The sequence below is a fragment of the Bos mutus genome, chromosome 6, assembly GCF_027580195.1.
Source record: "Bos mutus isolate GX-2022 chromosome 6, NWIPB_WYAK_1.1, whole genome shotgun sequence".
Classification (NCBI taxonomy): domain Eukaryota; kingdom Metazoa; phylum Chordata; class Mammalia; order Artiodactyla; family Bovidae; genus Bos; species Bos mutus.
The window spans coordinates 29455926-29471042 of NC_091622.1; the positions used below are offsets into that span (position 1 = coordinate 29455926).

The following is a 15117-nucleotide window of genomic DNA, read 5'->3' on the forward strand; positions in this document are numbered from 1 at the left end:
ACACTGAGTACTCTGCAGCAGAGATAATTTTTCAAAAAAGCAAATCACATCACATCAATCTCCATTGCTACTCCTGCTTAAACAGCTCCTTCAGGCCACGGCCAAAGTTCTCCCATCTCCAGGCTCAAACCCACCACATCTCCTCCAACATGCCGAGCTCCCCCTTCCCACCACAGAGCACTTGCATCGCAGTCAACAGTGCCTCAACACTTCCTCTCAAAGCAACTTAGGACACTTCAATGGCCTATGAGGAAAACAGGACAAAATATTTGAAATCGGGGTAATTTTGGATAATTCTGGAAAATCTGAACATATGATCCCCACAACTATGGCTCAAAGGGCACGTACAGACTCACTCACAATCACTACAGGCTTAGACAAAATAGTAGAATATCTCCCTAACATGCTAATTCCTGCTTCTCTTCTTCAGAAAACTGTGTGATTTTTCTGATACTTTTTTCTGTTTACTGCAAGCATTTCCTAGGAAATACTATCTGAGCTTTGGAATCATTTTATCCTGGTTTAAGACTTGGAGTAAGACTTGCAACCTGGTGCTATCATACAAGGGCCAAGTTACTAGACTTCTCTGGGCCCTGAACTCCTTAGGTCTAAGGGAAAGAAATGAGCATTCTCTACCACACTGCATTGTTGTGCTGATTAAATGAGACATATATTTATTAACACACCCGAATCTCCTCATTGCATCATTCTGTCAATTCATATTACTTGAACTATATATTTTAGGATACACTGGTAAGCTTCTATTAGATAGTTCCCACTTCATAAGAAGTTTTTTTTGAAAACTCTCAGTATGAAAGAAAAAACACTCAGCTCAGCTTCATGCTCCTTCCTGGAGAACTAGAGGTCCTAAACAGCTGTCCAGACATTCTGCCCAGAGTTCCAACCCAGCAGCAGCCTAGCTCCCTATCTGGGTTCATTACCCTCCTCGAGGGAGACTCTGCTTCTCTGACACTTCAGCTCCTGAGACCCACACATGTCTTGTTATCTCACCCACTTCTCCCTGGGCATACTCTAGCCTCTGTATTTACTGTCGACCTCACCAGGGGGAATAAATGCAGTGACAGTCACCAACAAGATGGATGTAGCTGCACCATGATGTGTAAGGAAGGAAGAAGCAAAAAGCCTAGTTTCAAATATTTGAAAGTATTTATACAAACTTGATTACCTACTAAGGAGCCCATTCTTGAGTACTTTGATACTGTCCTTCTAACTTCTGGGGACTCCCATAAGCTCTGTTACTACACTGTTTCCCAGAATCTGTTTATGAATACTCCTAACAGCTTGACAGTGACAGTCACTCAGTCTAAGTCACTTCAGTCATGCCCAGCTTTTTGTGACCCCATGGAATGCAGCCCCACAGGCTCCTCAGCCCGTGGGATTCTCCAGGCAAGAGTACAGGAGTGGGTTGCCATTTCCTACTCCCAGGGATCTTCCCAACTCAGGGATCAAATCTGTCTCTTACGTCTCCTGCATTGGCAGGAGGGTTCTTTACGACTAGCGCCACCTGGGAAGTCAACAGCTTAGGTTGTTCTTTCCAGAATACTAACACCATCAACATAAATGATTAAAACAAACAAAAACCCCTACACATTTGACAGCTCCTGCTGTTGCAGTTATTTATTTGGGGGCTGAGGTCTTTTGCAAGAAAATAATTAGTCTCTGCTCCTTGACAAGGACCCTGGGATCTGCACTCTCTGTTGATGTGCACAAGTGATATTTGGTGGAAGAATGATTTCAGAACAATATTTCAGGGCAAAATGGGATTCAATAGTTAAGACAGGCACAGCTCTGAGAGGTAAGGGAAGTAGGCCCTACTACCCAAAATGTGTTCTTGGGAGAACTAGCCTAAAATTCTATAGTCAAAAAAGGATGCCTTTCTGTGAAAACTGGAGTTGAACAATTGATAATGACCAACCTGCAAATATTGTTGACCGAGTCTTCTGGACAATGGTGGTGGCATTTGCATCGCAAGATCTTTGGACGAGGGGTGGGGGCTGTACTCTCACCATCCTCTTTCTTGGTGCCCACACTTAATTTTCCTGAACTTCGCAAAAGCATGTTATCAAGGAAGTTTGCTGAAAAGAAGAAAGAGTAAGAATTTAAGCATATTTGGGATAGCCCAGCCACAGTCTTCTGTCCAAAGAATTATGATGTTAAACAAAATAGTAAGTATTCATGACACTTAAAGATATAAACAGAGAACACATTCTGATGTTCTGATATGAAAAACTATACTTTCTCTACAATATAGATAGGTCTCACTAGAAGTTCTCATAAACCTTTCAGAGTAGTAGTTTCTACATTAAGCTATAATAGTTGTATTTGACTGAGTGCAAGCAGTTCAATGACACACTATTATATAGATTATCTCTGTATGTAATCCTGTGAGTAAATATTATCATTCCCATTTTCAGATGAGAAAATTAAGATTTGAAATTTAAGTGATCTGCACGCAGCTAATAAGTCATGAATACAGGATTTAAATCCAGATTGTTTGGGCCCTAAAACTTCTACTAGTCTTTTTACTTTAGGTATATCAAGTATTTTTAAAAGAAATCATAGGAAATATTTAATCTGTGAAATTCGTAGGAAGATAGAAACTTAATTATCAAGATAGATTTCAAAAAATATTATATTGATATTGATAATTATCAAGATATATTTCAAAAAATAAATCTCCCTCATCAGTATTTACAAGCAAAAGGGACTACCTATTAGCAGTGATTGTACATCTTCAGTTTAAGTGGAAGAAACGATGGTAGACATAATGTCTACAGACATATTTTTCTGGGTTCAAAAATACACTTCACTGTTTATCAGCTAGTTGACCCTGAATAACTTTACAAATAATCTCATTGTGCTTTTTTCTTATCATTAAAATGAAGATAATTATAAACACCTATGTCATGTTCATGTCAAGAGTTTAGAGTGTGTATGTTATGTGCTATTACTTGATAAATATTAGGTAACGTTATTGGAAAAATCTAATTTTTTACCTTCTAAGTAGCAAGACAATGTTTCACAACATAGGGTGACATATCCCTGAGACTGTTTTCATATTTTCTTCTTTACCACCACCTTTGGGATATAATGATGCTCGAGGAAGCGTGGGTTGACACCTATTAAGTTTCAGGCATAGTGGTAAAAGTTCTCAGACATGCTATGTCACTGTAGAAATCGTCACCCTGAGAAATGATTTAAAATCTCACAGCACATCCAGTTTGCCTATAGTTAAATAAAATTTCAACAAAAATATTATCTGAAAGGCATTGGGTTAAAAAATTGAAATTCTTGAAGTACAGTATACACAATAGATGTGTACAGTATGCTTTTGCTATTTTTTTAACTACAAATCAGTGCCTCCAACCATTATTAGATCAGAGAATGAGGAGTTTAAAAAAAGATCTGTGATGTTGTTTTCTGACTTTCTCAGTGCTATAACAATTAGTTGAATTCTTAGAGTAATAATTGAAAAGGAAAACAACAATCTGTTAGATCAATTTATTAGAATTTCCCCAATCATTAATTCTAATATTTCATTAGATTTTTGAAATTTATGTAAGATGTGCACCTAACTTTCTTGAACAGTTCCTTGAATTTTAGTCTGTAGAAGATATACAAACTGTACTATATTAAGAGTCTGTTCTATTCAGAATCCTGGGCCATCATAGTGATTCTGATTCTACAGGTCTCAGGTAAGCCAAGAGAAGGCATACTCAACGAGACCCCATGTGATTTTGAGACAGATGACGTGCAACTCCACTTTGAGAAAACTAGGACTAGATTAAAAATATTTAATCCCGATAGGTGTTTATTATTTCTATAAAATATGGTGCTCATCCATAAGTTAAAACTCCAAAAGAAAGTGAAGTAAAACACAGTTCACATTCGCATGCTGTATTTAAAACCTGCATAAACGCCCTAGCATTGCTTGATATCCAGGTGCAGTGGGTGTCGGTATGTCTATATATCTCCCTACCACAGACTTCCTTCTTTATAAATGTGGTTCTCAGTCTTACTAACTTTATGACCTGAGGAACCTCAAAGTAACTCACAGTGATGAAAGTAAGATATTTAAAACTTATTACATCCTGCTTCCCTCCATACCAGGCCCCTGCTCTTTGAAGTTTTTAAAACAAAATAATAAAAATTCATTTATTAATATTACACATATGTCTACTTCTTAAATATATACTGGGTGCCTACCTTGTTTCAGACATAGCCCAGGTATGTAGGATGAACTGAACATACACAGAATTTACCGTCTGATGGGAAAAGTTGTTAAATGGAATATTCACATAGAATGCTCTATGGTAGAAAAGGAACGTCTTCAAACTACTGAAAATAAGATGACATTTGTAAGAAGTATTTTAAGAAAGGATTTATGATATTCTCTCACTTTAACTTAAATAATGATATAAAATGGAGCTAGAAAGAGTCTTTTCACAATATTGCTTATTAACAATCTGTAAAAAAAAAAAAAATTAAAGTCAGTCAGTTGTGTCTGACTCTTTGTGACCCTCGTGGACTATACAGTCCATGGAATTCTTCAGGCCAGGATACTGGAGAGGGTAGCTATTGCCTTCTCCAGGGGATCTTCCCAACCCAGAGATCGAACCCAGGTCTCCCGCATTGTGGGCAGATTCTTTACCAGCTGAGTCACCAGAAAAGCCCAAGAATATTGAAGTGGGTAGCCTATCCCTTCTCCAGGGAATCTCCCCAACCCAGGAATTGAACCAGGGTCTCCTGCATTGCAGGCAGATTCTTTACCAGCTGAGCTACCAAGGGTATAATCAGATTTTTAAAAAGAGATTCGTATGTAGTTATTGAAATGTTGATGTAGAAGTATATTTACTGACAAGAAAGACTGTTAAAATATAATTTTTGTACAAAGGGATAGTTTACAGAACATTTTAATTACAAAATTCCACTACAAGGACAAAAAGGGTTAAAACAAATAGCTAGTAATAGAAAAGGAATCTTGAGGAGACACTAAGAAGGAAAACATGCTAACCAGAAGGTTTAAGAATCATCCTTTCTATACAGATTGCAAAGATAAAATATTGCTGCATAATCTTTCTAAAATGCTTAACACTTTAACATGTAGTCAAAATACATGCTATCTTAACAAAACCACATTCACAAGAACAAAAAGTACAGTTAGCTCATATTAAAGATTTCATCTCTGCAAACTGAGTTAACAGACAACACTGAAACAACATATAAAGGCTGCCTTCATATAATGTGACCCAAACGACTAAAAGCAGTGAGATGATAAATGATTGCTTTTAAGAAGCATTAAATAAATGGATAATTAAATGCACGGAGAAGGCGATGGCACCCCACTCCAGTACTCTTGCCTGGAAAATCCCATGGATGGAGGAGCCTGATGGGCCGCAGTCCATGGGGTCGCTAAGAGTCAGCACGACTGAGCGACTTCACTTTCACGCATTGGAGAAGGAAATGGCAACCCACTCCAGTGTTCTTGCCTGGAGAATCCCAGGGATGGGGTAGCCTGGTGGGCTGCCGTCTATGGGGTCACAGGGAGTCGGACATGACTGAAGTGACTTATCAATAGCAAAAAATTAAATGCAAATCTGAGACAGGCAAAGAGTTCTTTCTATTTGCTTTTGCTAAAATAATCAAAGGAGTAATCTATGTAAATTGTATAATTACTACTTAGGAGTCAGTTACTCGTATAGATGTCTTAATTTCTTATGAAATGAAAATTGTTATCAAACAATTCACAATATTTCCAAACACAAGATAAAATTAAAGTCATTGATAATTTGGAGACTATTAAATAGAGAATGGGGTAAGAGAAGCAGTAGCAGGAGAATAAATACATTTGATTAGACTCATATTAAAAGCTTAAGAATAGAGTTAAAAAAGATTATAAAATCTAAAGTGTGGTACAACTGCCATACAATACTAGTGTCAGGCGTACAACAATGTACCACACCTCCTTTATCCATCCCGTGCTGGGCACTTCGGTTGTTCTGTATCTTGGTCATTGTAAATAATGCTGCAGTAAACACAGAGGTGGATATTCTTTTTTTCAAGTTAGTTTCTGTTTCCTTGGATAAACACCCAGAAGTAGAATTACTTGATTTCATGGTAGTTCTGTCTTTCAGTTTTTTGAGGGATGTGCATACTGTTTTCCACAGTGGCTGCACCAATTTACAATGCACAGGGTTTTCTCTTCTCTACTTCCTCACCAGGATTTGTTTATCTTTTGTCTTTTTGAGAATACCCATTCTATCAGGTGTGAAGTGATATCGAATTGAGGTTTTGATACCTATTTCCCTATTGATTAATGGTGTTAAATGTTTTTTTCATGTACCTGTTGGTCATCCATATGTATTTCTTTGGAAAAATGACTATTCAGATCATCTGCTCATTTTTGAAAATAGGACTTTGGTTTTTTATTCATTTTCTGGCTAATGAGTTGCATGTTGCTGTTCAGTTGCTAAGTCGTTTCTGACTCTTTTGTGACCCTATTGACTGTAGCCCACCAGGCTCCTCCGTCTAGGGGATACTGGAATGGGTTGCTATTTTCTTCTCCAGTGGATCTTCCAGACGCAGGGATCAAACTTACATCTCCCATGTCTCCTGGATTATCAGGCAGATTTTTACTGCTGAGCCACCAGGGAAGAGCTGTATTAGCTCTTTATATATTTTGGATCATCAACTCCGTATCAGATATACATCTAATAAATATTTTCTTTTATTCAGTAGGTTCCCTTCTCATTTGTTGATGGTTTCCCTTTGCAGTACAGAGCCTTTTTTTTTTTTTTTTTTGATGCAGTCCCTCTCATTTATTTTTCCTTGTCTTTTTTGGTGTCAAATCCAAAAAAATCATGAAGACCTAAGTTAAGGAGCTTATCATCTATGTATCCTTGGAGGAGTTACATGGTTTCAGGTCTTACATTCATATCTTTAATACATTTTGAGTTAATTTTTTGTGTACAGTACACAAAAGATTATGTAGCTATTAGAAAGATATGGCAATGGCACCCCACTCCAGTACTCTTGCCTGGAAAATCCCATGGATGGAGGAGCCTGGAAGGCTGCAGTCCATGGGGTCACTAGGAGTCGGATACAACTGAGCGACTTCACTTTCACTTTCATTCATTGGAGAAGGAAATGGCAACCCACTCCAGTGTTCTTGCCTGGAGAATCCCAGAGACAGGGGAGCCTGGTGGGCTGCCATTTATGGGGTCGCACAGAGTCGGACACGACTGAAGTAACTTAGCAGCAGCAGAAAGATCTGGAAACTGAATCAAGAATTTAAACCTCCCAACAACCGGAAGTCTAGTTTCAGATGGCTTCACTGGTCAATTCTATCAAAAATCCAAAGAAGAATTAATATCAATCCTTCTCAAATTCTTCTAAAAACAGGAGAGGAGGAAACACTTCCAAAATCATGTTATGAAGCGAAAATGTCCTTGATATCAAAACCAAACAAGGACACCATAAGAAAAGAAAATTACAGGTCAATATCCTTGATGAACATATCTAAAAATCCTCAACAAAATATTAGCAAGCCGAATCCAACAATGTATTAAAAAGATTATACACCATGATCAAATGAGATTTACTCCAGAGATGTAAGGATGTTACAATTTCTACAAGTCAACCAGTGCGATTCACCATATTAACAAAATGAAGGATGAAAATCATATCATATCAATCAATGAAGAAAAAGCATTTGACAAAATTTAACATCCATTTGTGTTTTTAAAGAACTCTCAACAAGTACAGAAAGAACATACTTCAACACATATTTTCCTATGAGATAGATTTACAGATTTTTCAGGCAAATTGCTCAAACTTCATGAAATAAAAATGATCATCATGCAGCAGTGTGACTTTCGTTCAATTACAAAGGCTTAACAGGTCATATCCTACAGTGAAGTGAAGTGAAGTCGTTCAGTTGTGTCCGACTCTTTGCGACCCCATGGACTGTAGCCCACCAGGCTCCTCGGTCCATGGGATTTTCCAGGCATGAATACTGGAGTGGGTTGCTATTTCCTTCTCCAGAGGATTTTCCCAACCCAGGATGGAACCTGGGTCTCCCGCATTTTAGGCAGACACTTTACTGTCTGAGCTACCAGGGAAGCCCTATCCTACAGTACATTTATTATATCTTAAAGTACACTTTAGCTAAACTTAGTTTTGATTTTTTTTTCTTGGTAACATTCTTGTCATTTCAAAACTACAATAAATCATTTTAAATTTGTGATATACATATTGTTTTATATGTCACAGTGAAGAGAATATTAGAATCCACTATCACATTAAAACACATAAAGAACAATCTTTATGAATAGGGATAATTCAAGAAAATTAAATCTCAAATATGCAATGTACTAAAAAAGAGCTGTGACTCTTCAAATTTCATTTAAAGATGACATATAATTATCTGGTGCCACAGAATCTACTAGTAATCTATTTTGCTCTCATTTTCTTTTTTTTTTTTTTTCTCTTTAGATCTCCAAATATCTCCAGAATTAACAAAATTTTGAGTGTCTTCTCTGTTCTACCTCATCTTCACCAGAGGGCAGGCCGGAGCAAGAAGAGAAACTGAAATTCATATCATACAAGTTTGTACTTCAAGTATCTTGGGTAAAAAGATTAGTGGAAGAAAATACGAAAGCACCACGCTGTCCAGTAGTGCTTTGAGAATGATCCATTCTACACTGTCCACAGTGCCATGATAATAAATAATATGAATCAATGCCCATTTCCTTTCTCAACCAAAACTGGTTTAAAGGGTATACTGGTTAAAAATACACAGGAATAAAATGTGAATCAGAGTTTGAAAATAATATTAATTTTTAAGCTTTAGTGATCCTGAATCGTAGGTTTAAATAGATAACTTATTTTTATTTTTATCACCTAAGCCTTGAATCATTTAACTCAATTTAATAATTCAAATTACTATCTAACAAGTATATACAATTCACAAGTCCTGACTTCAATTTTCATTGCCTAGCCCTCTTTCACACTAAGACATTTTCAAACAAGCTTTCTATGCTGTTTGCAACAGAACTTAAAAATATATATATAAACAACATGAAACTCAATCATTAATAAAAAGTTGAATATGTGGCTAAACTCTTGAAAACAAAATATAAATACAACTTAGACACAAAAATATCAAAGCAAAATCTCATGCATTATTAAAAAAGAGTAGACTTTCAATTATTAATAGTGATGTTAACTGCTCAGGAGTGTCCTTCTCCTTCAAGAGTCTCAGAAGTCATAGGAGAGAGAGACAATGGAGGCTTGGTGGTGGTGAGTCCAGGGGCTAGCATGCTATAGAAGGGCATGGAATGCCAAGTGAGAAACCGTGTCACATGTGGGCCCCAAGCAGCGGACACAGACTTGACCAGAATATCGGCTACAACAGTTCAAACCTGGTTTAGCTATTGCCTTGCTCTGTGGCCTTAGCAAGTTGCTTAACAGAGGCTGTGGAGAGTGTTAGAACACACTGGCTTTCTATGAGAACTGGATGAGCTATTTCAAAGAAAGCACCTATCACAGTTCCCTGAACATACTGAGTGAATAATAGTAAATTGTCATTGTTATCTGTGCTGCTAAAGCTTCTGTTTTTTGCCTTTTTTTTTTTTTTTGCTTTTGTTCATATTTTTCTCTTTCCCTCACTCAACTGTTTTTGTCCCTTTTCTCTAAGGCTTCATCTCCTAAATGTTTCTACTTCTCTTCCTTTTCTTCTTTCCCCATCCTTTTTCTCACCCTGATTTCTCTCTTTTTCTTTAATTCCCCTTTCTTTTATGTTATTTCCATTAACTGCCTTTTTAGGTTCATCACTGCACACAAAAAGTCTATAAAAATATTGAGCTTTCTGGTTTAAGAAACACGGATAGTTTGTTCGTGGCTAATACATTGTTACTCATTTTCTTTTTTCCCTGTGGTAAAAATGAATCATTAAATTCATTCCATCTACATAACACAATGGCCAAGAGCACTGGAAGTACCTTCAGCAACAGAGCAATCTTGCTGGTGAGACAAATCGACTGCATGTGGAACAGAGTGAGACAAATCAACTACATACGGAAAACCAAAAACAGTGTATGCAAACAATAAAATGGATGTCACAGTGCCACACAGAATTGTCAAATATAACTAAGTCTCAGGTAGGAGACACAGGAGGGAAGATGGCCAGGAGTGGCAGTAATCAACCAATAACTTCTATGGAAAACATAAGCACCAAAACCAGGGATTCTGACAGTTGTTTCATTTCAGTGGTTCATTGTTGACACTATTGAATAGGGTAAGAAAAACACATTAGTTTTACAATGTTAGAGACATGCTAGAGACTATAGAAACCAGGGCCGTAATAATAAAATATTTTGTTATAAATGTTTCCATTTGCTGGCAATTGTTTCTCTCTTCACTATACTTAACACATCCATATCACCACATCACTCAGCTTCTGTAAGACAATCATGTTTTCAACATTTTATATCATGCAAGCTCTGCCCAGAGACCCTACAACATCTGGGTAAAAAGTGAAAACTTCAATAATTCAACTGTTTTATATTCTGAGATGCTATGAGTTGAGCAGATCATTAAAAAATGAAATATTACATAAATGGGACCATACAACATGTACATTTGTTTTCCAGGTAACTGATATAGAGTTATGAGCCCAAGTAAGCATCATAATTGATTGTAATAGGAGTTATAGTTCTTTGGACATCACATTTATATTCCTTAAGGGTAAAACAGTAGCTACCTTTCCCTCAGGTTTTAATGCTTTTGAGTTTTGAGAAGCTCAACCAAAATGTTCACAGATATTAAAAACCTTTGAAAACACTCTAAAACACAACATGATTACAAGTATCTTAGTAAAAATGTCAATATAAGAAATAATAAACTTTACAAGCAAGTAACCACCATGTTTAAAGATAGTTTAACATCAAACTGAATCTACCTTCATAAAAAAGCAAAATCACAGCTAATAGGATCATTTTAAAGGTCAAAAATATCTCTGTGTTTTAAAATACTTAGTATGTCTGTTTAAATCCACATTTTTGGAAAAGAAACTGAACCATAGCCTCTCTGACAATAATGTACACCAGGACATGGCAGACTGCCAAGCCAGGAGCTTTGGTTTTATTCCGTGATGTTTCTATCAATGCTCTGTTTCACAGAGTTCTGAAGCTAATCAAAGTGGATGTTTTACTTGCCATCACACCAAAACTTACTCCACAGCTTTGCAAAGCACTCCCAAGACAGCTTGATGTGTAAAACTACTTTGAACAGACATCCATGTAAAGAAGAGACGTGACAATGAAGCCAGATAGATCAGAAATCAAATCACCAGGTTCATGCTATTCTTTCTCCCCAAAGAAAAAACCTGGAAAGCATTTAGGATCTCTCTCTGTTTCTAATCCTTTCTGTATCCTCTAATTGGATAATGGTTAAAGGATACTTTAGTGAGGAGTTTACTGACCTTAAAAATGCAAATATATTGCTGTTTCAAACGTTTAAATGTTTGAGGAATAAAATAGAATATGTATATTTTAAAACTTAACTTACAATACACTAATATTAACTACTATCATCACCAACGAGTTTAAAGTCTATGATGAAACAACATGGAATAATGATAACCTGCAGCAAAATGAATTAAAACAAAATCTGAATATCAGAAAGCTATTATATGGAGTTTAAACAGAAAAACTAAAGAAACAACTATACAAAACCTGCAGTGCTGTTTACATGGTTCTGTTTAAAATTATGTGTTATGATTCATAGAAAAGTTTTCTAAGATAGCAAAAATGACATGAAGTACTAAAGAATACTTGTCTTAGTTTCTCTGACTGTATACTTTACTGTAAAACAATTTATAACCTTCCTGATTAAATGATTTAGAAACTAAATCTTCAAAACACTGATTCCTTCTAATATTTAAATCATTAATACATACTTTAAAATATTTTTATATTGTAAATATCGCACTTGGGAGAAAGTAACTTAGACTTCTGTAATCTATGAATTGAGACTTACATGTCACAGATAGCAAAAGAATTTACTATGTCAAAAACTACAAATTATACCACAAAGACTTTACACAGCCATAACACTTGATTTTAATCATGACCGTACTGGAAAATGTGTAAGGGCAAACACAGGCCCCCACTCAACACACGGACAACACAGAAGTTGAAATAAGGTATGCACAATATTTAGCAGTTTAAAAGTAACTTCAATCATACACTGCAGGGACAGCTAAGCTAAACTGCTTGTCATGCACAGTAATTTTCATGCACAAAGTTTTTGAACCCCCTAAACTGTACTGTTCTCCACCCTCTATGCCAAGAAGGACTAAGTTCCATCATCCCTTTTGTGTGAGCCAGAAGCATCTTAACTGGTCTGGCTTACATTTCTGGAGGGGGATAAACAGCCTCTGTAAGATAAAAAGCATCTCCCACTACTCACTCGCGATTTCTGTATGCTTGCTAAGATCGTTGCCAGGTTCCCTGGGATGAGACATGAGGAGGATGCACAGAACTGCTAGGGGTGTCCACTAAAGAGCCCAGCACCGTAGGCAGCTCTAATCCTGCACCTGTGATGTGTTATTCACCAGTTAAGAAATGCAGTCCAGACGGTGGTTGCCTAATACAGCTCAGCTGTTTTTCTCAGTACTCCCTTTGATTATGAGCTGGCAAGAGAGATTATTCTGTTCAGGCACTGAGCTATGTTCAAGATACATGGCATATGACAGTGGAAAGGTGAAAGAGAAAAGAAACCTTAGAATCAAAAAAATAAATAAAAAGAAAAGAAAAAATCATTGACCACAGTGTATTATGTAACATTTCCAGATGGTTCAAAGCTGCCTCTGATTATACGCAAGGCAGAAAAACATACAACATTCAAGTATCTAGAAATCTATTTTTGACATTATCCTTTTGACATTTAGAATGGTATATCAACATGCAACTCTTGGGTTTATTTTAAAATAAGCATAACTTCACAAATTGATCAGCTACACAAACATTTAAAAATCTTTCTTTAAAGAGGTTTACCTATTCTAGATGTCTAACTCCTTTTGCTGGCAAAACTGAAACCAAATGATTACCATTAATTTTATCTTTTTATTAAGTCCACCATATCACTGGACTTGACTCAGAATTTTTTATATAAAATTTATATTTGAAACACAAATATCTTATTCATCATGGGTGGCTTAAGACAGCAGAAAATATTTATTTTATCCAGCATTAAATTGCTGGCAAGTCCAAATTGATTTAAGAAATATTTATCATACACAAAGCTATCTACAAAGCACTCTGATTTCATAGAGGTGAAGAAATGGCCATTAACTCATAAACCTTAAAATCTAATCCAGAAAAGTGAATAAAAGTTATTTTTTCAGTTATTGTTGTTGTTTTGTCATAAAAGGGCTGCTGACCATTCACTCATACCAAAATTTTCACTCTTTTTCCATTTACACTCTATTACATAAACACAAAACCATCTGTCCCCTAGGCCAGTGTCCATGCCATTTTAAATAATCTAAAAACTTACCCAAAAACCAGACACCCTTTCCTAGTAGCAGATGGTTAAACATTCATTTATATATACAAAAAGAGTTGAAATGAAGAAAATATATCAACTTAAAATCTTATATATAAAGTATATACTAAAATGTTTAAAAATATTTTTTATTTTCATTACTTAGACATTAATTACCTACTAAGAAAAACAGTATATAAAAACACTAGAAAAATTACATATGATATATATTAGGAGTAATAGGGTCAAAGGAAATTCCTATGGTCATAAAAGCATTCTCCCTCATTAGAATCTGACACGTCTTAGAGCTTTCCTTTATATTTGGACAGCAGTGTTAAAGATAATACTGCGTTTAAAGTTCCAGATAACACTGTGAGGCTAACTGGAGAAGGATCAAGGTTTGTGGTAGTATGCCACAAAACGTTGTACTAATATTTTCCTAACTATTCCCATACTCTGGTCTGTGCATCAGAACTAAACAAGAAAACCGAGTTGGGCTCTGGGTATTTATATGACTAGAAAAAATATATATAGACTACTGATGTTTAAATATAAAAAAAATTTTTTTCTGAAATTATACTTAATTGACCATAAAATAGTATTGAGATTCTGAACCACCATCAGCTTTGTTTGATTTTTTGGAATAAGATTGTCAAAGGCAAAAGTCTTATTGATGTTTGAGCAGAAACACCAAGGAAAGATCTGAATTGAGACTCTGTTATTGTAATGATTTTGTTATCTTAAATCTGGGTATGACATACATTGGAACATTCTGGCCTGATGTTTCTCAAGCTTTCCCTCTTTCAATAAACAAATGGCTTCAGTTTTCAAAACATTCTTCAAAAGCAATCTTACTTTTTAAATTTTGTAATTGTATAAAGCCTAGCAAACTAAATGGCCCAGGTTTTGAAAAGTCTGATCTTACCTTCAAATTTTCCTTCTTTGTAGTTCTTCAGCCAACTTGTAACTCCTCAATGTTGCCAAAAATTACCTGCCCATACATCATATTCTAAAGTAAAAATGTTTTCTTTCTCCTTTTTAAAATAATTATCAATATGGTATCTCAACCAAACCATCCAAAAAACCCCTGAATCTAAGATGCTACAAGTAACTCTCTCTCACAAACATGGTTATTCTCAGCCACACAACAAAAGACAGACATATCTTTGTGTATAATGTTTTTCTTTTCACCCTGAAATATTTTGATAAATTGGTATATGATTTTAAATTTCAGTATCAGAGTAATAAAAAATATATACTTACTCATGTTCTATTTAAATGATCAAAGTACTCCCAACAATTAGTAATAACATTAATATAGGAGAAAAGGACAGTAGCTATTTTAAATGACCACTTCAGTTAGAAAGTTTCCCACTTTGACAAAGAATATTTAAGACCAAGCAAAATATTTTACCAAAATTAAAGAATTTGTTCTTCAGTTATTAAGAAGTCTTTTTCTAAGTTCAGCTACAGAAGGTCTTATCTCTACCTAAAAACTCAGATATTCAGTATGGGAGGCAAGAACTCTCATTTTTTAATGAATCAGAG

At 35.6% G+C, this 15117-nt stretch overlaps 1 protein-coding gene across 24 annotated transcripts in view; it reads right to left on the reverse strand.

The window, feature by feature from the left end:
- BMPR1B (bone morphogenetic protein receptor type 1B) overlaps window positions 1-15117 on the reverse strand; it is a 449200-nt gene that overhangs the window by 51331 nt on the left and 382752 nt on the right. For 11 of the 24 annotated variants that reach the window (XM_070372138.1, XM_070372136.1, XM_070372134.1 and 8 more), the window contains one exon: window positions 1937-2096. In XM_070372138.1, the coding sequence (XP_070228239.1) occupies window positions 1937-2030 (94 nt within the window). In that variant the 5' untranslated portion in view covers window positions 2031-2096. Of the gene's footprint in view, window positions 1-1936; window positions 2097-3017; window positions 3899-4227; window positions 4360-12492; window positions 12716-14494; window positions 14561-15117 lie in introns of those variants that run through there. The other 13 variants (XM_070372131.1, XM_070372116.1, XM_070372115.1 and 10 more) reach the window with 7 other exon arrangements.